At 35.3% G+C, this 24,508-nt stretch overlaps 1 protein-coding gene across 1 annotated transcript in view; it reads right to left on the bottom strand.

Annotated features, from left to right (window-relative positions):
* The window catches only part of YLPM1 (YLP motif containing 1), a 63,718-nt gene that overhangs the window by 5,549 nt on the left and 33,661 nt on the right, over positions 1-24,508 (bottom strand). Inside the window, exons 6-19 of the mRNA XM_063089610.1 lie at positions 23,827-23,947; positions 18,732-19,149; positions 18,527-18,619; positions 17,904-18,099; positions 17,305-17,423; positions 16,079-16,230; positions 12,763-12,825; positions 12,352-12,471; positions 11,933-12,109; positions 11,762-11,845; positions 11,450-11,533; positions 9,232-9,312; positions 6,035-6,086; positions 663-793 (exon numbers count right to left, since the gene is read on the bottom strand). Of these exons, the coding sequence (XP_062945680.1) occupies positions 663-793; positions 6,035-6,086; positions 9,232-9,312; positions 11,450-11,533; positions 11,762-11,845; positions 11,933-12,109; positions 12,352-12,471; positions 12,763-12,825; positions 16,079-16,230; positions 17,305-17,423; positions 17,904-18,099; positions 18,527-18,619; positions 18,732-19,149; positions 23,827-23,947 (1,891 nt within the window). The remainder of the gene's footprint in view (positions 1-662; positions 794-6,034; positions 6,087-9,231; positions 9,313-11,449; positions 11,534-11,761; positions 11,846-11,932; positions 12,110-12,351; positions 12,472-12,762; positions 12,826-16,078; positions 16,231-17,304; positions 17,424-17,903; positions 18,100-18,526; positions 18,620-18,731; positions 19,150-23,826; positions 23,948-24,508) is intronic.

The following is a 24,508-nucleotide window of genomic DNA, read 5'->3' as shown; positions in this document are numbered from 1 at the left end:
TATCTCTATCTGAACTTCTAAATTTTGGAGTCCTATGTCCTATTATCTTTTCTATTTATACTTTCTCACTGGGCAAGATCATTCCAATCTCATGGGTTTAAATATCATCTTCTCAAATTTATTATTTCAGTCTGATCTCTCCCATGAATTTCATACTAATAAATCCAACAGTCAATTTGACATCTTCACTTAGATTTCTAACTTAATTGGCCCCTCACTGAACTTCTGATTTTTCACCCTCAATCTTATGATTCCCCCAGTTTTCTCTCTCTCAGTAAATGGCACCACATACATGGGAGTGTGGCCAGAACCTCAGGGAGTTGACCCTCCACATTTAATCCATTAAGAAGTCCCACAGATTCTCTCCAACACCATACTCTGCACCTGGCTCTTTTGTGACAAAATGGCACAAGTGGCCACTCCCAACTTCTTTATGGCTGACAACATGCTAGCCATGTGAGGTTCTGTTCTTGATTTTTAAGTACATTTTGTCTATTTTGATCTGATAACTGTGAGGTCTGACTCCTTTTTGGATGTATAATACAATGCAGTATAAACTAAGTCTCTATAAAAAATATCATTCATATGATTATCTGTCTATAACTTTCTAAAAGCAGATGCTAAAATGTGCCCTTCATTTGTTGGCAGTTACTGTCTCTTACCCTCTTCTTCCCAGGCTCAGAAGCACGAGTATCATAATCATCAGGGAGCTGAAGATAATCCTCCATTCTGCTGGCAATAGCCTCCCAGTCACGTTTCCTTTTAGTACCAGTCCTCAAGCCATCCAACTTGTCTGAGGGACAAACACAGAGCCGTAGCATTAAGGAAGAGTGTGAGTTTGCACATGACACACAAACAAGGGAAAAGAAGGCTGGAACACTTTCAGAGGGCACATCCACATTTTTGAGTGCAGCATCACTTGCAGATCCGAACTATCTTCTTGACTGGGATAATACCAAGTTTTGTGCACTTTCCATTGTCTGTCTGGTGTTCGTACTGGAAGCTTTTACATTACGATGTTGGTTTAAGTAACAAATACAGGCAAAGCAAGAAAAGGCATTTGTCTCCTGGCCTCCTGGTCCTCCCACCCCCCCGCCAAATCACACTTCAGCTCTCATGTTCTGAAGGAAAATGTAAAGTTGTGTTTTTCTAAAGACCATTTCTTCCACTCTTTTCTTTAATACAAAATATTAACACCACTCATTTGATCTGTAATCACGTGTGATACTGTGTCATATGAAAAGCAGGTAATACTTAAGAACTTAAAAAGTCAAGCTAATGTTTAAGAAGGTTTTAGATTAACAGTTTCTCGGGATTTTGGCTGCTGTAAGAGTATTCACCATGAATTAATGTTTATGAATAAGCTGACTGTATGAGATCACCACTTTCTTTGGTTATACTATGAAGTGCTGTTGACCATTCTGAGGCTAAGGACTAGTCAGCCAAAGTGACTAGATCTGTGATTTCTTACTGAACCCCAAATCTGAGAGAGCTAGGCTTCCCAAGGGCTCAAAACTATAACCAATTAAACAAGCAGACAGTGAGGATTCAGAAATTATGAGATATAAGTTTAGGTGTCTTAAAGAAGAACACACAGTGAAAATGTGTTGTGTCTCTTTTATTGGTTATTAATATTGATTTTGAATACTACAGGTGGAATATTGTGTTATACACATTTTTAGCTACATTGCAGCACTAAACTTTTAAATCATCTGAAGTTATATAAACACATTATTATTAAGCAAGTCAATAAAGGAAAGCCTAAAAACTTCAGAAACACACAATAACCATACTTCATTAAACTCAACAAAGAGTGCAGAGTCTATATAATAGAAATCTTTTAGGCACCGAGTTGGAGAGAACTTGACATGAAAAGAAAAGTGTAATGGCAGCAGTGGCAAGAAGGAGGGTGAGTTTATGCTTCAAATATAAATTTCACATACAACTAAGTGTACAAGCTTTAAAAACCAGTAAGACTTTGCATACTTGGCAAAGCTTTTAGTTCCTAAACCCCACCCCCATAAAAGCAATTATCATTGAAAAAGGAATAAGGCAAATTACAACACTTTACAAAACTCAAGAAAATCTTATCATTTCATTTTGGCAAAATTTTAACATAGATGGGTTCAACAGAACCAGTCTTCCAATCTCCGCTGTAAGTCACATCTTGTACCAAATGGCTCTATCTACATGTATATGACAGGCCATATTATACATGATCTTAAAGTGACCCCTTGACTGCACAGGGACACAGAATACGGTATCAGAAAACCAACGAAGTCCCACAAACAATAAAACTGTTCTCAGTTTAACAGTGTACAGTATTACCAGAAAAGTAGGAAGCTCCACCACACTTATTAAATAAACCTTAAAGGATTTCCAAACTTAATACAATCAACTTTGACATTAACATACTTCAAAGAAAAAATTTCAAATTTCTTATTTCAATTCCAAGAACAGAGCATGGGCCAGGCAGCAATGCAGAAGGGCAGTGTGAAAACTACACGAACTTTTCCCTCAAACACTGGGTATATGATAGGAGTTACAGACCAGGAGTTCCATATTTGCAACATGGAAGTTCAGGAGAGCATTTATTTCTAGTCTGAGCACCCTTGTTTGAAATGCTTAATTCGAAATTTTATCATGTAAATATGTTTATAGTTTCCTTCTTGGAGCTGAAGAAAGGCTCACACCTCTTCCACATGGCATACTGAAAACCCAAACACACAGATGGATGGTATAAGGTGAGGGAAGAGGAATCTGGGGTGTTAATTACAGAAGGAAGACTGGTGTCCAATACATTCACACTAATGATTTTCAGAGGTTTGAGTTTCAAAAGATGAAGTTTAAGATGAAGATGAAGTTTTAAATCCAACTTGGCAGGTCACAGAATTTTACCACATCTTCAAAACAGTATATAGTACAACAAAAAAATTCTTTAGATACATCTATGTATTTTCTAAATGTAAATGGTATTTCTGAAAATATGTTCAAGGTGAACACACAAAGGTTATGTGCCTCTACAAATAATAATTACATTCCAACTGTGAAGAGATGAATCTGTCTGACATGTAGAAGGCCAATATACAACTCCTACGTAGAGACAAATGACACGGAGATGAGAAAAACGGAAGTATTTCATACAGAGAAACCTAAATTCGGATGATAAGAGTCTCAATTATTCTAGTTTTCACAGAGAACCTAAAGTTATGTCAATGGAATTTAAGTAGCTTCAGTGAATCCCAGTATCTGATCTGGCATGTACCTCCCTCCCTTGCATTAGGGTGCCTGTGTCCCAGTTGGGAAGGAGCCAGTCAGGTGCGACTGAAGGTGGGCCACAGGCAGCCTTCAACAACTCCACAACGCCCATGCCAGATGTAGCTCAGGCCTGTTCTGAACTATTCTAAAATTACACCACTTCCAATTTAACACTCAAATAAAGGCTGAACTGTATACTGTATTTAATGAGCATAGATCAAGAATCTGCAATGAGATCTAACCACCTGCTTAGAAGACTGCAGATAAGTATTTTCTCACTGGCAGACTCATTTATGAATCAAAATTCCTCAGTTTCAGATTCAGCTCTTCTCTGGCTCAATGTGAGACACTGCTAAGGCTTAATATGTTTCCACCCAGCATAATCGTGTGACCAAGAGTAATTTAAGAATGTTGGTAAAGTACTTAGAAAAATAAATTGTACCTGGTAATCAAATATATTAAATTTGTTACAATAAGGAAGGCAACATAAATAGGCCAATTCTCAGATGCAAAATCCTCAAGTTTTAGAAAAGAATCTTCTTCTCAATTGGCTCAATGGACCAATTTCAAAGAAGTGAGCACTTTCAACAATGCTCACACTCAATTTGCTTTCCTCCATCGCTGTAGTAGCTCTAAAGATAATACAGTGGTGCAAGATGGAAGTACTTGTATAAAACATCATGGTCACTCTTATTAAAAACAAAGGGCCGGCCCGAGGCTCACTTGGGAGAGTGTGGTGCTGATAACACCAAGGCCACGGGTTCGGATCCCTATATAGGGATGGCCGGTTAGATCACTTGGGAGAGCATGGTGCTGACCACACCAAGTCAAGGGTTAAGATCCCCTTACTGGTCATCTTTAAAAAACAAACAAACAAACAAACAAACAAACAAACAAAAAACCAACTGCAAAAATGTTAGAATTTATTTTCTAGACTTACTACCAGATCTTCAGTGCTTTTAATTAAAATGATTCATTTAAGAGATCAATTTCTGGAACTCATTGTCTAACACTGTCTTTAAAATTGACTGAATTTGTATAAAATATATTTTCTGAGAAGCAAATGGTAGACAGGCCAGAATCTTTTCCAGAAATTAATACCAAAATTAATATCATATTTTCTTGATGTCATCTTAACTAAATTCTACTTTCCTTTCTCTTTATAAACTAGAAAGTAGAAAATTAACTTTCTTGAGTTTAAAAAAGCATTATCTCAGAACATACTACATAAGGCCTCTGAAGATTTTATGCTTAGCTAAAATATTTATCAATTTTACAATCCCCTTGTTTATCTTTATTTATGATCTACCTTTGCCCCAAAAGATAATCACTAATGAAAAAACCAGAAGACAGAAATAATCTTAAGTCTTACGGGCTATTCTAAAAGTACAGAACTTCAGAGTTAATCTAATGTCAAAATAAGCAGAACTAAAGAATTATTATTTAACAAGTAACTCGTGATTATTATTTTCCTACATATTCGATTGCATTTAAACGCATAAGTGCTTAAAGGTCTAGGGAAGGAGGTGGTTGTTACTAAGATTTTCCACAGGGAGAAGACTAGTAGATATCAGTAGATACTAGCACATATCAGTAACCACATATAATTTTCACATGATATACACTGAAAAAATTTTTAGACTTTACACCTTTACAACAAAGCACCTATCCCAATTAGTAGTACTACAGTCTGTGGAACTGTCTTTTAACACAAGACCTGGTCAACATCAACTGCTAACACAAGCAGTTGGGCAAAATAAAAGGCATAACCTATGCAATCATGTATAAAATGCACTCCTCTGATGTCAGAAACACAACGTGTCCCAAGCAGTGAAGCAGCTAAATGACTCAAACTTGTTCTATGAATTTAAGATACATAGATGGTTAATTTAGTTTTGGAGTAACAGCATGATACCAAGAAGAGAAACGCAGAGACTGACAGTCATACTTCATATATCAGTAAGGTGGATCTTCTCAAAAAGTCTTTAGCACATTTTCTTAGATTTTTATTAATATATCTTAATCAACATGTTAAATGATTCTTTTTAAGTAAAGTAAAAAACTGAAAAAACGTTTTGCAGTATTACCATGAAATACTGAAAGAATCCATTGGATACATATGATTTTTTGTTTGACAGATAACCTCACATGAAGCAACTCCAAATTTTGATTTAGACAATCATTTTAACCAGTTTATTTTGTAATCTGGCACTACAGAAAACTTGAAGGAAAATTTAAATGGCATCTGATAAAGTAGGCTCCTCAAAAAACCTAAATTATATATCTACTTTCCTGTACCCAGAAACTCTAATTTATTATTGTACAAGAAAAATAACTGCCTTTTAATTAATTTTTAAACTTTAATATTTATTATCATTACTATTATTATCCAAAGTATTCGTAATCAGGTTCAACTTTGGACTGCTGTTAAATATTCTTTAAAAAAAAGAAATCTCATCAGCACCACCATTTCAGTTTAATATGAAAGAATGGATTTTAGAAGTGACAGTATTTTGTTACTGAACTTTTCAAATATTTCCTTTTACTCTAAAAACTTTAAATAGTATTGAAGGCAGTTCTTTTAAAGCACTCTTTTCACTCTGTCACAAGATATAACTAGTTAAACCAAAAGCTAGTGAAACTGGAAGATGTAAAGTAGGCCAAAATTTTCATTTTAAGCAGAAGTTTTGGGAAATTTGTCCTTCTTACAGTAGAAAGATCTATGACCATCACCATCAGGTATCACATATAAAAACAGGAAAAAGGAAATACCCACCTAGCTTTGCCTCAGATGTGTCCATCTCCCATTTGCTTTTCGGAATGTAACCCTAAATCGTACACAGAGAGAAGCTCGTAGGGTTAGAAAGAGACACATACATGCATATCACTTTTGAACTGGAAAAGCATTAAAACTGGGAATGGATTCAGTTTCCACTCACTAGTTATAAATATATCCTTAGGAAAAACACAATCTCATTATCTTTGAAGAAACTAAATTACCAAATTCACCAAACTTCACTGCCCAGATTTCAGAGTAGTCACTTCAGAATAGTATCATGAAGGCGCTTTGGCAAATCTATAGTTCAGGACTCAAAATTGTAGTCTGAACAAGAAATGTATAGCAAATATGATAAGAATGTGCAGGTAGTTACTGTGCTAATATTAATATTGTTCAGAGTATGAGAGAATTTGTAATACTGGCTAGCTTAACGTCTAAATTCAATTGCTATTCTCAAGTGATAGTAGCTACAAGGTCCAAAAAGTGTTCTTCAAGATTGTTACTTTATATTCCAGTGTAATTTTAAGTTCTCAAAAGAAAGGAGAAAGATTGATATCACTGAACCCAATTACCCAATTATGAAATTCAATGTCATTTTAAAATGACTCAATCTATTTACCAGTTAGATCTTACAAAGACTGATTTTACTGAATCAATTTCAGAGTATTTCTCTTTCATCAGTTGGAAATTAGATTATAATTTCTGATGTCTTCTAAAATTACATTTTCGTATTATATGAAAAACCAGAAATCTCTACAGGTAACTTGCATCTTATATTTCATAAAATAACTGGGTGGTTTATTTCAAACAAACTTCCAAAAGATTTTAAAATTTCCCGATGTGCCTATTGAGTTATGTAGTAATCCTTTTTGTTTATTCACCTAGCATCATGTGTGTTTTCTCCATGTGAGGTTTATCATGATTCCCCTTTTCCTTCATTTGCACTGTTTCCTATTAGACCCTAACATACAGAAACTTTAATATTAGGACCTAGTAAATAGGACGGACTCATGAAGTGTCAGCATCTTCTTTTATGAAACTGCAAATCTCTCTACTGTTGGGAATGTTCAAGTTCATAGGACAGACTGACACACAGGTAAGTCAGATAGTACGTTGAAAATTTCATGACAACAGTTTCTGTGTAGGAGTTTACTAGAGCATCATCATTATTCCAGGAAACCCATGGGTTTCATACATTCCCAGTCTTTAAGTCAGAACTAATAATTCAATTTCAACTTACTAGGTAGTGTTTCAGGTTATAAATTATGTATGTTTTCCAAATACATTTTTAGAACAAACCAAGACAAAGCTATGCTGAAGTAATGGTGCTAAAAGATAAGTACTGGGGAAATTTGTACAAGGTATACCTCAAAAATCATTTGAAAACCTTAAATATCAATGGAACAATATATTTATAAACTCTGACTCATATCTATTCAGTTCACTAAAGAAGGCAAACTATTATACCAATGATCCCCCCCAAAAGGATTCAACCAAGAAAAGTTTGGATTTCATCCATCTACATTCATCAGTACAGAGTGGGAATGCAAAGTTTACTGAGAATTCTATTAAAATGGTCTAAATAGCACAAGACTTGCTCTTAACCCCTTGGTTAATATTCTCCAAGAATCTTTTACTTTTGGTATAGACTCCAACAGTAGAAGATCTGGATTCTGCATTTTTTAATGGGTTAAGAGAAGTTTTATAACATAAAGTTAAGCAAATGACTATATTAATTTCTCCCTGCTGGAACCATCTTGCTCTTCCTTCAAATTATGTCATCCTCCCATTGCTTGAAATGGCAGGCCACTTGGAAATAAAAGAGATGGTCCAGCAGGGTAGAATTCCATGGTTTCCTTGCCATGTCTCTGATGTAAAGATACAGCATTACAGTGTGTTTCTTTTTTTAAAAATAATAGCACATTCAATTAAAAGTTCCAAGTTTAGACCTACATCTAAGCAAGTCAGATGTCATGACCATATCCTGAACTAAAATCTCTACGAAAGGAAGACGGGGCTTCAGAAAGCTAAAACATTATAGACTTCTCACATGATCACTTTCTAGTGTACACACTGCAAGTAGCTAAAGTAGCTTAGCCATATTCCAGAACAGCATGGACCTCTAAGTGAATTTCCTGCCTACATTTTAAATTATGTCAAAATACAACTTAATTAAGAAAAACAGACTTTGTTTAGAAAAAAAAAATACTGAGACCCAAATGCCATTAAGCTTAGTTTTTAATCCACATTTGAAATCTAGGAATGTAGAGGTTGACACCATCTCTATATAGACACAGTTTCTATCAAGAGTCCTCTATACCACACATGGGTTTGATGGGATCACTCCTTGGAGACTGTATACTCTAGGGGATAAGAATCAGGGTTTTCACTTGGTACATTTTCAGAAGAGTATGAGAAGCAACTTTAGCAAGGGCTGAAGAATTAAATAAATCAAGTAATATTCTGGATTAAAAAAGCAACACTTTTCCAAGGCATTGCTAATCTCTGTACCTCATCAGCAAACACTGAAAAGTAAACATAACTCTATAGGTCGCACATTCTTGAATGACAGGTAAGGCAAACATCTCTACAGAGGTGTGATCAAAAGCATTTACATTAGGTACACAGGAACTTTGAACTCACACTATGTAAGCCTGTAATCAGCCTAAGCAAAATCCATTGGCTACACAGTCAAATAATTTTTCCCACCACTTAGGGTAAAATGCAGAAGAACAAATCCAGCAGACAGTGGCAACCCTCTGCTTCCTCATTCAATAAGTTCTTCTGCCTCAGTTGACAGAAACTCAATTTTGAGATCTTGCAGCAAAGAAGAGACAGTTATGCATATGCTGGGTAGGCTGGACCAATATCTGCTGGAATGTAAGAATGCCCTTTCATATGAAATTGATTTTCTTAAAAAGCATACTCTTCTAAACCATCGACAAGTAGGTGAGTGAGTACAAGATAAGTTTCTTAGCATTCTGTTAAAATTTTCGTTTAACAACAAAGTAGAGGGTTTTTTTGGTCTGGGGAAAAATAAAGAGTATCTAAAAGTCTCCTTGAAGATGGTTATGGAAACTTTTACCATTAAAGTATATATCAACAGTAGTAATCTGACCACATATATCAGTTTAAACTCTTCTTAAAAATTTAAATAACGAGACACTGTTCAAAGTGGTTGGTCTGTCTCCTACCAGTTCGCTTTCCTCTTCCTCGGCATCTTTCTTTTCTTCCTTTTGTTCTTCAATATTTGCATCAAAATCTTCCATCTCTACCTACACCACGCCAATAATCATTCAAAAAAAAAAAAAAAAAGATTGAGTTAACATTTAGGAAAGTGTTGATTCTCTCATTGAGATCTGGAATGAGCAAAGTTGCCCAGAGCAAGACAGCACAGACTCACTGTTATGTACCAAGTCACTTTAACACCCTAAATTTTGAAATAGAACTGATAGAAGACAGAACAATATTTCTCCCTATAATTTTCCTGGGATATCCATCTTTACAATTCCCTATAAAGTTAAGTATAAAGCTCTGTTCTAAGTAGATGGTTACTTGTTTTGAATGCCTACCGATTAGCAGGATTTCTTTCTAAAACTTTAACAAGTATTTTTCCAGTCAGGTAAAACATGTATAATTCAAACTTCAAAAAGAAAAGGTATAGTAAAAAATAGGATGATAGCAGCTTGGCCCAAAATGATAGTAATGCAAATGAGGGTAGATGGATTAGAGAAGTATTTATAAGGTAAAACTGACCCCCCCGACTCACCCCAAAATGGTGGAGGGACAAGGTTGAACATTGGTATAAGGAAGAGTAGAGAGTCAGGAATAACTCCCAGATTACTGATTTCAGCAATCAAGTGATTGGTGGTTCTAATTACTAAAACAGAATATTAGAAGAACAGTTGGATAACTATATTTCGGATAGGTTGAATTTGAGTTGTACTAAGATAATAACATGGTTTTTTTGTAGAGAATTTTGGAAATAATTGTGATATTATTCACTCCAATCTTTATAATATTAAGGGCATGTCATCCAAGCTACTAGAAAGATTCAGATTATCTATACAGAATATGTGCAATGAAAATAAAGCCTAGGATAGAGCCTAAAGAAGCTCTTTTAAGAACTGATTAGTAGGAGAAGCCAGTGAAGGAAACTAAAAAGTGATGGCCAGAGAGGTAAAGAAAACCAGAAGAATATGGACTTACAGATTATAAGAGAAAAATACGTTTTTAAGAAGATGGGCATGGTCAACTGTGTCACATGTAGCTGCAAAACTAAGCAACCAGAGAAATGAGAATTGTCCATTGTCATGGAAATCATTGGTGAGAAAGTCTTTCTAGAGAATGAATGGTAGGGACAGACGCCAGAAAGAAATGGGTTGAGAAGTGGCACTGGAGTTAAAAACACAATGACATTAAGTGCAGATAACTTTCACTCACAGGAAGAGATCAAGTAAAACAAAGTACACAACTGATTAAAATAGAAAATCTTTCCTTTTTCATGATGAAGACGTTCTTCTACCAAATTAATAATCAATTCAGGCAAGAATTACCAAAGAGTAAAAATCTATTGGGGAACAGGATATTAATAGCTTCAAAGTATTTCCCTATAGATTATTTATTACGAACAGAAAAAAGTAGAAAAATTTGCTAGATACCACCTTAACCAAATGATCAATATCTATATCACTAATAATGAGATAAACTGACATTATATGGCTCCTGATGTGATGCACTGAGGATACAACATCACTTATGTAGCATTCCTGCTAATGCTGAACCTAAACCTAAGCATGTGGAAACAAATGGACAAACCTAAATTGAGGGGCATTCTACAAAACAACTGGCCTGTACTCTTCAAAAATTCTTTGCTTTCATGACAATGACAAGGCTGAGAAACTATTTTTTACATTAAAGAATTGACTGGATCCTGGATTTTTAAAAATTGCTAAAAAGCACATTATAGGAACAACTGGTAAAATCTGAATATGGACTGTATATGAGATAACTCAAGAAATTTAATTCAGAAAATTTAATATTACTTAATATAGCATTTTATCAATTTAAATTTCCTAAATCTGATAATTAACTGGTTTTGTAAGAGAATGTCCTTGTCTTCAGAAGATATCTATTGAAGTATTTATGGGTGAAGGATTATGAGGTCTGCAACTTAACTCTCAAATGGTTCCACAATAATAGTGGCAACATTAATAATAATAGTATTAATAACAAGCATATATCTATATAGAGAAAAATACGGCAAAATATTAACAACTGTTAAATCTCAATGAAAGGTACACAGGTGTTCTTACACTATTTGTGTAACTTCTCTGTAAGTTTAAAATTTTTCAAATAAAGAGGTGGAAAAAAATGTCACTTTGCATTGCATTTGAGCCAAAGGACACTCACCTCTTCAATAGCAGCATCTTGCAGCAAAGAACGAATGTCTAGACGCATCATGTGACGAGGTGCAGTTTCCCAGTGATCGGCCATCTATTGAGAGATTCAGGAGATCAATTTATCTCTGGAAACTTGGTCAAATAAAGACCAAGTGAGCACCCAAAATAAAGTTAACTAATACTGTAAAGTCTAACAGCTAGTCCCAGGAAGAGCTAGGCTACCTCTTTCACTTATATTGAAAGGAAAAGAAACATTTACTAAAATTCTGAAAGAAAATGAAGTTTGGGGTATACCACATCATTCTATGATTCTGAAAATCACCTTATTTATTTCTTTAAGCTTTCTTCCATGAATATTTCTCTTGCCACAAGTCTGGTTATCTGCACTCATTTCAGCCAAATATACCTAAGCAAGAATGAATAATGATCAGGCAAAGAAATATAATACTTACATGACAACGCAAAGTGTTTTAAAGTTCTTTTAAGTCTATACCTCAAATCCCTTGGTTTTTGCTGCACTCCAAAACTGGTCAAAATGTCTAACTCTGTCATTGATGGCATCCAGGATGATGAAGGGGAAAAAGCCATCATCCAGAGTCTTTTTGAAAGTTTTGAACATGCTGGTGCGGTAAGTCTCCTCCATCTCAGCTTCATATTCATATTCCATCACCTAAGATCCCCCAAAAGAGATCTGGAGTTAGCAAAAGTGAAGAATAATCCAAAACCTTTTCCCTGGTTAGCACCTGGATAGGGATGACTTCGTAGTCTTTCTTTCACACCTGAATACTAAAGTTTGGGTTCAGAAAAGATGGAAGTCTTTGTCTTAAAAAAAAGCAACATCTCTCTCTGAACACATTTTCCTTTAAATACTATTAATGAATCAGAATATGATCTGAGAGGACTATATCATACCTTCTTTTTCACTTTCTTTCCAGAATCTGGATCTTTTTCTTCTTTTTCCACTTCAGTGATGAAGTAATCATCCAGGCTTAGAACTCTGGGTGCAGGTCCTCCAAATTCTACCTCCTTATCCTAAGAATCATATAGCCAAGAAGGTTAAAAAGAATTTATGGAGTAAGTTAATGAATGTTCACACCATGGTTCCCTCTCGTGGCTAAATAATGTACAATCTTCTGGTGGTTTCAAATCAAGCAAATGCAAAATAATTTGTCTAAATAGATAAAAAACGTATATGGGACAATGTCTTCCATATGCACCAACTCTAACAGATCACATGGGAGATACCTATATCAATATTACATGCTTGCTAAGAAGGCATGTGGCTAACACAACCAACTCGTTTTTCAGCTTTCCCATACTCACTCGAATAAGTTTTGCAACATGTGTCTTTCCACTGCCAGGCAATCCTCTCATTATAACAACAATCTGAAACACAATGGACAAAATCAATCACTCACTCAGAGTAGTTTTTTCCCAATGAGATCTTAGTTAACAATAATCTATCATTTTCCAGGATATACCATATGATAGGCCATAAAACAAACCTTAATAAATCTGAAAGGATAGAAATAACACAAAGTATGTTATCTGACCACAATGGAATGAAATGAGAAATTAACAGTAGGAAAAAATTTGGGAAATTCACAAATATGTGAAAATTAAACAACATACTCCTAAATAACAAATAAATCAAAGAAGAAATTCTGAAAGAAATCAGAAAATACTCTGAGGTGAATGAAATGAAGATACTACATACCAAAGCTTATGAGATACAGCTAATACAGTGCTTAAAAGGAAATTATAGCTATGAATGCCCATATTAAGAAAGAAGAAAGATCTCAAATCAATAACCTAATCTTTTGCCTTAAACAATGGAAAAAGAAGAACTAAAACCTAAAGAAACAGAAGGAAGGAAATACAGATTACAGTAGAAGCTGGTAATTCTTTTTGTCTGTTTGGGTTTTTTTTTTGGTGGATGGCCAGTATAGAGCAGAAGTTAATAAAATGAAAGGAGAAAGACAATACAGGAGAAAAAAAAAAAAATCAACAAAACCCATAGCTGTTTCCTTAAAAAGTTCAACAAAATTGACATAGACTGATCAATAAAAAAAGACTGACCGATAAAAAAAGAGAGAAGACTCAAATTAGAATCAGAAATGAAAGAGGGAACATTAGAACTAACCTCACAGAAACAAAAAAGGATTACAAAAGTATACCGTGAACAACTATATGCCAACAAATTAGGTAATTTGGATGAAAAAGACAAATTCTTAGAAAGACAGACAACTGACTCAAGAAGAAATAGACAGTCTGAATACACCTATGATAAGTGAAGATACTGAATTAGTAATGAAAATAACTACACACAAAGAAAAGCCCAGGCCCAGATGGCTTCATCACTGAATTCTACCAAACATCTAAAGAATTAATACCACCTCTTCACAAATTATTCCAAAAAAAAGAAGAGGAAGGAACAATCTCTAACTTATTTTATGAGGCCAGCATTACCCTCATACCCAAACCAGACAAAGACATCATAAGAAAAGGAAGCTACAATACCTTTTATGAATATGGGTGCAAAAATCCTCAACCAAATACTAGCAAACTGAATCCAGCAACATATGAAATGAATTATATGCCATGACCAAGTGAGATTTATCCCAGGGATAATGTGCAAGTTAAAATGTGAAAATCAATTGAAGTAACACATCATGTCAATAGACTAAAAAAAAAAATCACATGATCATCTCAATTGATGCAGAAAAAGTATTCAACAAAATCCAAAACCCTTTCATGATAAAAACATTCAACAAACTAGGAATGAAATGGAACTTCCTCACTCTGATAAAGTGCACCTATGAAAAATTCAGTTAACATCATTCTTAATGGTGAAAGACAGGATGTTCTTCAAGATCAGGAACAAGACAAGGATGTCCTCTCTCACCACATCTATTCCACACTGTACTGGAGGTTCTAGCCAAGGCAATTCAGCAAGAAAAAGAAATAAAAAGGGAGAGGGAGGGGGGAAAGAGGAATTAGTAAAGGAAAATCAACTACATTGTATATTGATAAATTAAAATAAAAAAAAGAAATAAAAGGCATCCAGCTTAGAAAGGAAGTAAGACTATATTTGCAGATGACGTGATTTTATATACAGAAAGTCCTAAGAATCCATTAAAAATCTTTAATAAACAAGTTCAGCAATTTTGCAGGATACAAGATGAATACATAAAAATCAACTGTATTTCTATATATTTGCTATGAACAATCCAAACATGAAATTAAGCTAACTATATCAGTAACACTAAATGTGAATGGACTAACAATTCAAACAAAAGGCAGAGATTGCCAGACTGCATTAAAAAACATGATCCAGGCCTGGTAAAAAAATAAAAATAAAAAACATGATCCAATTATAGATCGTCCGGATGGAGTGGAGACATCAGGAAATATAAACAAGAACTGACAAAATGGAGTCAGAATGGCCAAGCTGAGCTATATAGCAGAATCAGCACATACAAGCAGAACTAGCTGCAAACTACATGCTGACATCCTGTATGGTTGCTGGGGTAATGGGGAAATAGGGAGGGGCAATGGGCTATCTGAAACTTATATAAAGCAGGCAAGCTGGAAATAAAATTGCTTAGTGTTCTACACTAAGTCCCAGAACTCTGTGTCTGGCATCTTTATTGCCCGCCTCCCCAGGCGGCAGCCCCCAATCTCAGGCACATCCTGAGCAACTCACCTTTGCTGCACTCTCTTTGCAGGGCTATGTGTTCTACACTAGTCCCACAGGGCTAAGAGAGTGTGCAATTGTCTACAGGAGATACATTTTACATTTAAAGACACAAATAGATCATAGGTAAAGAGATGGTAATAAAAGATATATCATGCAAACAGCAACCCCAGGAAAGCTGGAGTAGCAGTACATTTACAGTGGGCAACAAAGACTTTAAAACAATGACTTGTTAATTCTACATATATGGAATCAAAATGTCTGGCTAAAATCTCCAGTATCCGTTTATTCAAATGGACTCTAATTATTCTGCAATACCAGACAAATTTAAAAGAATGCGTACATTTGGAGGTCACTAGAAAATTAGGCCGAGCTAATCAAGTCTCCTAATTCTCCCTCTTTTTGTTCCACATACCATAAAACCAAATCCACTTTTCCCTTCTTCAAAATGCAATTAATTGAGTTCTCATGAATTATCTTTTAAAGTTTTCTACATCAACCAGAAGTTCCCCTGGGCTCCTGAGTTGGGATGAAGGGGACCATGGGCCTCAGCCATGGCCTCCACCATCTGCAACCAGGCCAGTGAAAGCGCCAGCCATGGGCCAGCCTCACCCTGATTCCCCCTTTCTTCCTCCCCTTCCCCCTCCCACCGCTCAGCAATAACATCTTAGAATGTAAAATAATAATAATAATAATAACGTAATTTAAAAATAAATAAAAGTTTTCAGCATCTTTTTTGACAAGCGGTTTAGCTTTAACTTCTTAAAGATTCTATACTATAGAAAGTTTGTGAGATTATATGGTGATTTAGAGATGGTAAAATGCCTTGGAAAAGTAGAAAAGTTCTGTGTTGCAGAAAACTAGAGAAGTTCTGTTCAGGATATTAAAAAAATCTCTTATCTTGTGATTTACAAGAAAACTAGTCAACTTCATAGGACTCACTCTCTCAGGTCTGCTCTCTCGGCCTGGTGGTTTCAAAATATCATCCACATTCTTTGATTCAGGCTTCTTCTCAACCCGTGGAGCTGGAGGTGGCTGGTGGCTTAGTGAAGGAGCTGGCAGGGGCATTCGCTCCTCTGGATAAGTTCTTCGTTCTAGGATTCCAATAGTTGAACAAAATTACTATTTATGTATTAATTAATTATTTATTTATTTTTAAAAAGATGATCGGTAAGGGGATCTTAACCCTTGACTTGGTGTTGTCAGCACCATGCTCACCCAGTGAGCTAACCGGTCACCCCTATATGGGATCCGAACCCATGGCCTTGGTGTTATCAGCATCACACTTTCCCAAGTGAGCCATAGGCCAGCCCCCTGTAGTAATTATTTTGAAACTTAACTCTCCCCACTTATCCTAAGGTAATATAATTCAAACAAAGTCTAATGATTTGGGGGCTGCATCTAACTTTAACTAGAGAAAGTTTAAAATACTGTAAATCTATTGCAATCAAGAAAATGAAAAGACTGAGATATAATTTTAGGCAAATTAATGTTCTGCAAAATACTGAATTCATCCTTATTTGTATTAAATGTAGGAAAAAAGTTAAGCAACAGGACATAGAACAATAATAAATACTTTGCTGAATAGTCCTAAGTGTGACCGTTAGTTTTTTAACTTTTATTTTACAGTTTTAAGAATAAGAGTCACCAGCTTAGCAAAGCTTGTTCATATAACCAGGTACGAGTTTCTAGTTTAAGTGTAATTTATAGCAGTGAAAAGCTATGATGTCCAACCATAAAGGTCTTGTATTTTATCCACTAAATAGAACGTCACAGAACCATCAATAGCTTTATATATGGAAAAATGTGTAAGGTACAGTATCAATCAGAACAAGCACTGTAAAGAAACTGCATTTATACTTCGATTACAACTTCATAAATATGTATATGAAGAGAGAATGAAAGGAAATATACAGAAATAGTTGGAGTGTGGTGGGTGGTAGGATTACAAGTGATTTTGTTTTTATTTCCAAAGTTTTTTAAAGAATATAAAAACAATTTATGTTTTATTTCATTAATTACACTGCTGTTTTTGATGACAATACTGCCATCTCTGAGAAATCTGCAAGTACATTTACTACAAAAGTTTAAGTCCATAACTACAATGGAAAACATCTCCCACTGTTTACATTATTAACATTCTTATAGTTAATAAGGCTTTGCACTACCTCCAAACATGGAAGACCCTTCGTAGGCTGGTCGGTCAGACTTCCGGTCATAGGATGGCCTATCAAACCCCCCTCTTCTGGATGAAGAATGGTCTTTTTTGTCTCGATATGACTGAGTCCTAGAAGGTGTAACAGAAGTGCTTTGGTATAAAAAAAAAAATTTGGAGGTTTCTGCTTTATAATGCAACACCATTACACACCAAGTATTCTCTATGGGCAATTACTCCATATAATCAATATTTACATTTTACTTTTTCATTTAGATCTACCTTATATACACACATCTAAAAAGTTCACGAATTGCAAAAAAAATTGCTTGCCTACCAATTAAGTAATGACTGCACCTTTATTGGCAATTCTATTTCCTTTCCTTTCTGGCTATCTCTATCTCCCATTTAAATCTCTAGAATTTAAGCTAGCAAAATTCAAACACCTACTTCCTGAAAATTGGTCCAGAATTGCTCTTCTCTCTCCAAGTTATACACACATGCCTAAGAAAAATATGTCATTTACTAAATTTCCTTTACGTACACTGACTTTTGCTAAACTTAAGTATATGGTAATTTGCACACCTAGCAAGGATATTTTTCATAGCATACCTATCATCTCGGGGTCGGCGTTCTCTATCAAATCGATCCCGGTCATAGTCAATAACACCACGATCGCGGTCTCGATCTCTATGTGTCTCCCGATCCCTCTTAAAATCTCGATGATCTGCTATGACGTTCGTCTGACGATCAAAATAAGGCTCACGGTCTCTATCTCTATCATAACGATCACGTTGGCCTGTATGCTCTATAAAAACAATTAGTACAAAATAAGAACTAAAAGCCTTTTTTGAAAATAAAAGCAAAAAAATACAAATCTTTATTTATTTATTTATTTATTTATTAAAAAGATGACTGGTAAGGGGATCTTAACTCTTGATTTGATGTTGTCAGCACCACGCTCTCCCAAGTGAGCTAAACAGCCATCCCTATATAGGGATCCGAACCCGTGGCCTTGGTGTGATCAGCACCACACTCTCCCAAGCGAGCCACGGGCTGGCCCTCAAATCTTACTTTAGAACTAGTGTATATTGCTGCCCTAACTTCAACTTAAGAATCTTTTAGATATATTAAAGGAAAGCCCAGATAATCTCACCCCCCCCCCCCAAAAAAAAAAAGATGTGATAATTAAGCCCTAAAAGATTTAAAAATACTGATCTCTCTCAGAATCCTACCTGTCTCAAAGGTTGATCTTTCAGGTAGCGGATCTGGGCGTAGAGTTATTCTTTCTCCATAGGGTATCTGTTCAACTTTATTAGTAGATATATCTGGTAAACAAAACCAGGGATAAATTGATATGAGTGAAGCTTAAGGAAGCCAAAACTGAAACTAGCAATATTCCTATAGAATCCCAAATATAAGTTCACCACCATTACTTACCTCGGCCGTGGCCATAATCAACAGTCTGCTGCAGTGGTGGTGGTTTGGACATTGGTGGCATACCCATAGGCATCGGGCCAGGAGGGGGAATGGAAGAGTGAACAGGTGGAGGTGGTAATACTGGAGCAGATGGAATTGTTGCAGTTTCTGACTTAAATTCTGAATTCAGTCCTTGTTCATCATTTGTATCCCAGAGTCCATAGAAAGAATCTTCATCCCAGCGTTCCTGTTCCACAGCTGAAGTTTGTGGCTTTATCACTGGAGGTGGAGGAGGTGGAGGAGGAGGAGGTGGCGGTGGAGGTATTGGGACAGGAGGCCTGGTCACAGGAACAGATGATCTTGCTGGTGGAGCAGAGGGTCTTACAATTGAACCTGGAGGTTTACCCATAGGAGGGGGTGGTCTATAGGACCCTGGGGGCTAAAGAACAGAGTAAATAGCTTAGTGGATGAGCATACCACCATGTTTTCACAAACCAGTGGAAACTAAATTCTCAATCCATAAAAAAAAATTAATAAATTTGATTTATTCAAAATTCAAAACTTTGTACTTTAAAAATGCCATCGGGAATATGAAGACAAGCCACAGAAAGGAAGAAAATATATGCAAATTTCATATCTGATAAAGGACTTGAATTCAGAATATACGAAACTCTTACAGCTCAATAAGAGAAATAATCAAAAAATATACATATGGACAAAAGATTTGAATAAATATTTATCCTAAGAAAATATCTGAATGGCCAATAAGCATATGAAAAGATGTTCAACATCACTAGTCATTAGGAAAATGCGAATTAAAGCCACAATGAGATACCACTACATACCCATTAGAATGGCTATAGCAAGACAAAAACAAATTGTGGTGAGGATGTGGAGAAAAAAGAATCCTCTTAGATTGCTAGTGGGAATGTAAAATGGTGACGCTACTTTGGAAAACAGTTTATGGATTTCTCAAAAAGTCAAACATAAATTTATCGTATGACCCAACAATTCCATTCCTATGTATCTATCCAAGAAAAATAAAAACATATGTACACCCCAAAACTTGAACACAAATATTCATAGCAGCATTACTCAACAACCCAAAGATCTATCCACTGATGAATGAATAAACAAAATATGGTGTATCTATACAATGAATTATTATTCAGCAATAAGAAGAAATGAAGTACTGATTCACACTTTGACATAAATGAACCTTGAAAACATTACACTGGGGGAAAGAAGCCAGACACAAAAGACCACATATTATATGATCCCATTTATATAAAATGCTCAGAAAGGTAAATCTACACAGACAAAAAGTGGTCACCTGGGACTAAGCATAGGAATGAGAATTAACTAACTGTAACCTGGCACAGGGATCTTACTGGGGTGATGAAAATATTCTAAAACTGGATTATGATGACAGCTGCATTAGTCAATAAATTTAGTAAAAATATCACTGAATCCTACACTTAAAAATGGATGAATTATGTGGTATGTAATATGTAAATTATACTTCAATGAAGTTGTTTAAAACAAGGGGAAAAAATTAGCTTCAATAGTATCACCCTCTCCCGCAATGTGCCATACCCTGTCTTTCCTCTTCTTACCCCAAATTAGGGTGGGAAGCACTTAGATTCAAATGTCCCAGGCCGACTTCAAACCTACTAAGTTTCTGTAGTTGGGCCCTGCTATTAGTTTAAAACAAACAAAAAAAACCCTCCATGAGTAATTCTGAATATCACCTATTGGTTAAGAACCTCTGCTAAAAACTATCTTCCACACAAAAACAGAAAATTTCCAGTGAGAGAAACAAACTCTAGATAGCCTCTTCACTTCTACTGCTTTCAGTTGTCTGGTTGACAGTAACAGTTTGTGGCAAGGCTGGGAACAACATAGAGCATGAGTACTGGGAAACGACAAAACTAAGAAACTGAATGGACATTTAGTAATCTCTCCAAGAAGGAGTACCACTATTGTGTGCCATGTTTACATTTGTTTTCCCAAAGCAATCACCAAATGCCAACAGAAACGTATACTAAGAAGATGGTAGCACATCAATGCACAGAAGTCTCACCTACTCAATACTGTAATCCAACTGTTAAATACATTTTATTTTAATCTTTGTAAGCCTGATTCGACCACCGTATTTTCCATTTCTCTTAGTTCACTGATCCTGGCTTGTTTTTTCTTCATTGACAGCTATTTTAGATCTCAGAGAGCCAACAATATACATTACATATATATTTACTCATATACAGGCTGTGCTTTAAAAATACACTTTTTGAGTAACAAAATAAACTTGGCTAATACGTAAGGAATATTTTTTAACTGGAGGCCACTACAGGCTAAAGTTAAAGTTAAAGACAAATGGCTATTACCTAAAGGTAAACTTTTTATCAGAGTATGGCATTTTAAACTTTGTTAAGAAAATGCCAATATAGGATAAAGCTATTCTGACTGGGGCACAGCTACCCACACAAGTTTTAAATATCTTAACTCTTGGAAGTAAATCTATAAAAAAAACAAAAAAGTGTTTTCTTCATAGTACATAATGAAAGCAAAAGATACATTTATGAAACAAACAAAAAAACCCTGCAGAATTTATACGAGAAAGGACTAATATCTATATTATATTAAGGATAATATAAATTGATAAGAAAAACCTTAAAAGTCAAACAGATAAATGGGTAAGGGACAAAAAATCTATACAAGAAGAAAATACAACTAACAAATATGGAAAAATATTCATTTTTCCACTAGTTATCAGAAATGCATATTAAAACATTATATTAAAACTATTAAATCTACCAAAAATATTAAATAGCTAATGCTTACAAGGCTATAGTGTGCACATTATACAACTATTTTAGAGAGCCATTGGCTATATTATAGGAATCATTAAAAAATGTCCTTATTTTTTGACTGAAGTATCTCACTTTTGGAATTTAAAATACTCTTAAGAAGTTATCTAAAATAAGAACTTGATACAAAGACATCCATTAAAGTTATATTAATAACAGTGAAAGATTAGAAACAAATGTCCAACAGAAATGGAATAGTTCAATAAATTATTGTGCATCAAAAATATTATAGCATGTAGCAATATAGAAAAATGTTTATGATTTAAGTGAATAAAGCAGAAATGTGGCTCTATAATGTAGAGCTTCTACTATTTGCTAAGAGATACAAAAATAAAAGATACAGTTCTTATCCTTATGGACTCAGTTTAGAAAGTGTGTTGTGTTTTTTGTTTTTTTTTTCCCTCTTGTTGATTTCGGGGGTTTTGGGGGTTTATTTTGTTTCTTGGGAGAGTGCTGGCCAGTACGGGGATCAGAAGAACCCATGGCCTTGGTGTAATAAGGCTGTGATCTAACCAGCTGAGCTAAACAGTAGTCCCCTGGACTCAGTTTAGAAGGAAGACAGACAAGAAAACAGACAATCAAAATACAGTATGATAAAGGCTATGACAGAGACCAGTACAAGATGTTACAGGGGTACAAATAAGGGTAACTGCCTTGTACAGGGCTGAGAGAAAAACAAGAATGAGCCAGCTGGAAGAGAGGATGGGAAAGGAAAGAAAAGAAACTCTAGGCTTAGAGAACAACATGTATGTGTGAAGGCACGGATAAGTAAAAGAGTCTGGCACATTCACAACACGGTTAAGCAGGTTTATGTTGACAGAAAGTGAAACGTAAGGGAGTAGAGTAGCAAGCAATGGTCAGCAGAGGTCAGGCCAGCTCAGGCAGAACATATAAGGTCATGCAAGACAGTCTAGATTTCATCCTGAAAGCAACAGGAAAACCCTGAAGAGTTTTAAAGCCAGGGAGCAACACAGTGAGATTTCTGTTTTAAAATGTCCATTTTGGGCAGAAGTCACATAAATCCTGCCTGAAGTGGAGTGTGGGGGTAGTCCCAACTACAAAAGGGCATGAGAGAAATTTCTGGGGTGATGGAATTTTTCTTTTGGTATACATTTGTCAAAACTCAAACTGTAGGCTTAAAATAAGTGTATATTATTGTATGTAAATTATAACTCAAAATTTGATTTAAAAAATCACTCTGGCAGCAGAATAAAGAATGTATCAGAGGGAATGAGATGGAGAGAGATGAATTAGAATATTTTTGAAACAATCTAGTCAAGAAGTGATGAAGGCTAAAACTGAGCTGTGGGGAAGTGGAGGACAGAATATGTGAACAGTATCAAAAAGGCAGTAAAATCAATCAGGAGGATGAGTGAATATGGAGGGGTAGGACAGAGGAAAGTGGTAAGACTGACTTTCAGGTTTCGAGTCGGAGTGACCAGATGATGGTGAGGAGAAAGAACAACTTAATAGGGGCTGATAATGAGCTCCATTCTAAATATGCTGAGTTTGACAGGAGATACAACCACAGAGAGGATGGATCTGTAGGCAGATGGATGCATACAAAAGTCAGGTGATATGACTTGGCAAGTCAACAACATTACCGTAGTCACTGATGTCAACAACTATGTATGAGTGTTGTATATTAGACCAGGATGGAAGGGAACCATGAGAAATGAAGAGTTAATTCTACAAAATGGTTCAATAGTGGTTTTTTCCCCTCATTGTGTTGTTATAAAATTATTTGCATGATAACTTTTTTAAAGCCCATCACTGGCTTACAGGTAAAATAAAAACAACAAGAAAAAAACAAAGAGAGAACTTAATCACTCAAGTCTTTACACAAACATCCTACCACCTGAACAGTACTTGGGTATGTACTGTACGGTGTTTGATCCCTTCCACAGCTGAAGGACAGGGAGCCTAAAGAGGTAGACAGCACTAAGAGGCTCACATCTAGCCCTGTCTAAATAGAAAACAGGAATATCTGAACATAAAAATATATTAGGAAATTCTACAATTTTGTGAACATGAAGCCATATAGTTCAGGTGTGTTTGGTGCACCTAGGGAAAAGGAGCATTTCTGCCACACTTTTGACTACACTTATAAGATGTTCAAAGGTCAACTACCGTAAAGTTTTACTTTCTCAAAATTTACATTTTTTATAGAATAAATTTATGCTTATTGTAATAAAAAAATCCCAAGTAGAAACCACATCATTTTCTGAGCATACATTCTCCCATACCGGATACATCCCAGGTCTTGAAGATGTATTCTGCAATCTTGATTCCTGGGGTGGTAAATGGTCAGCCACCTGTGGCTCAGACCCAAAGTCTTTCATCTTTTGAAGCTGTTCTTTCTGTTCCCTGTAAACAAATAAAATTTCCATTGCACTTAAGGCATTTTTACTCCATTCCTAAATGACTACAATTAATACTAAATTTTTTTAAAAAGAGACCTAAAAACCTTGTCCTAAAACCATCTCAGTAGCCACACAGCACCTTTGGGGTGACACTCTCCCGCTTTTATGTAGCTCACTCATCTAAGACTTATAAGTAATTATAAATTATTGAAGATCTTTAAGGACAGATTCTACAACCTACCTATTAGTAATAATAATTAATAATAGACTATTCTCAAGTCTATTCTAATTGTTTCAACTTCTTATCATGTTTTGCTTTCGTCTAATCAATAGATCTGTTACTATTTTTTCCTATACTCTTTAAACCAGATGATGCAAAATGGGTGGGGTCTGGGCAAATATGGCCTAGAAAGGTTTTTTTGTTTGGCTTTCACATCAGTTTTTAAAATTTGAATTAGTTGCCATTATTTACAAACCAAAATATTTCACATATAAATTCAAATTTTAAAGCAATTTGGGGGCTGGCCGGTTAGCTCAGTTGGTTAGAGCACAGCCTTGTAATAGC

This window comes from Cynocephalus volans, chromosome 3, assembly GCF_027409185.1.
Source record: "Cynocephalus volans isolate mCynVol1 chromosome 3, mCynVol1.pri, whole genome shotgun sequence".
NCBI classification, from domain to species: Eukaryota; Metazoa; Chordata; class Mammalia; order Dermoptera; family Cynocephalidae; genus Cynocephalus; species Cynocephalus volans.
Note: the sequence above shows the minus strand (reverse complement) of the source record. Positions and strands in the feature narration are given on the sequence as shown.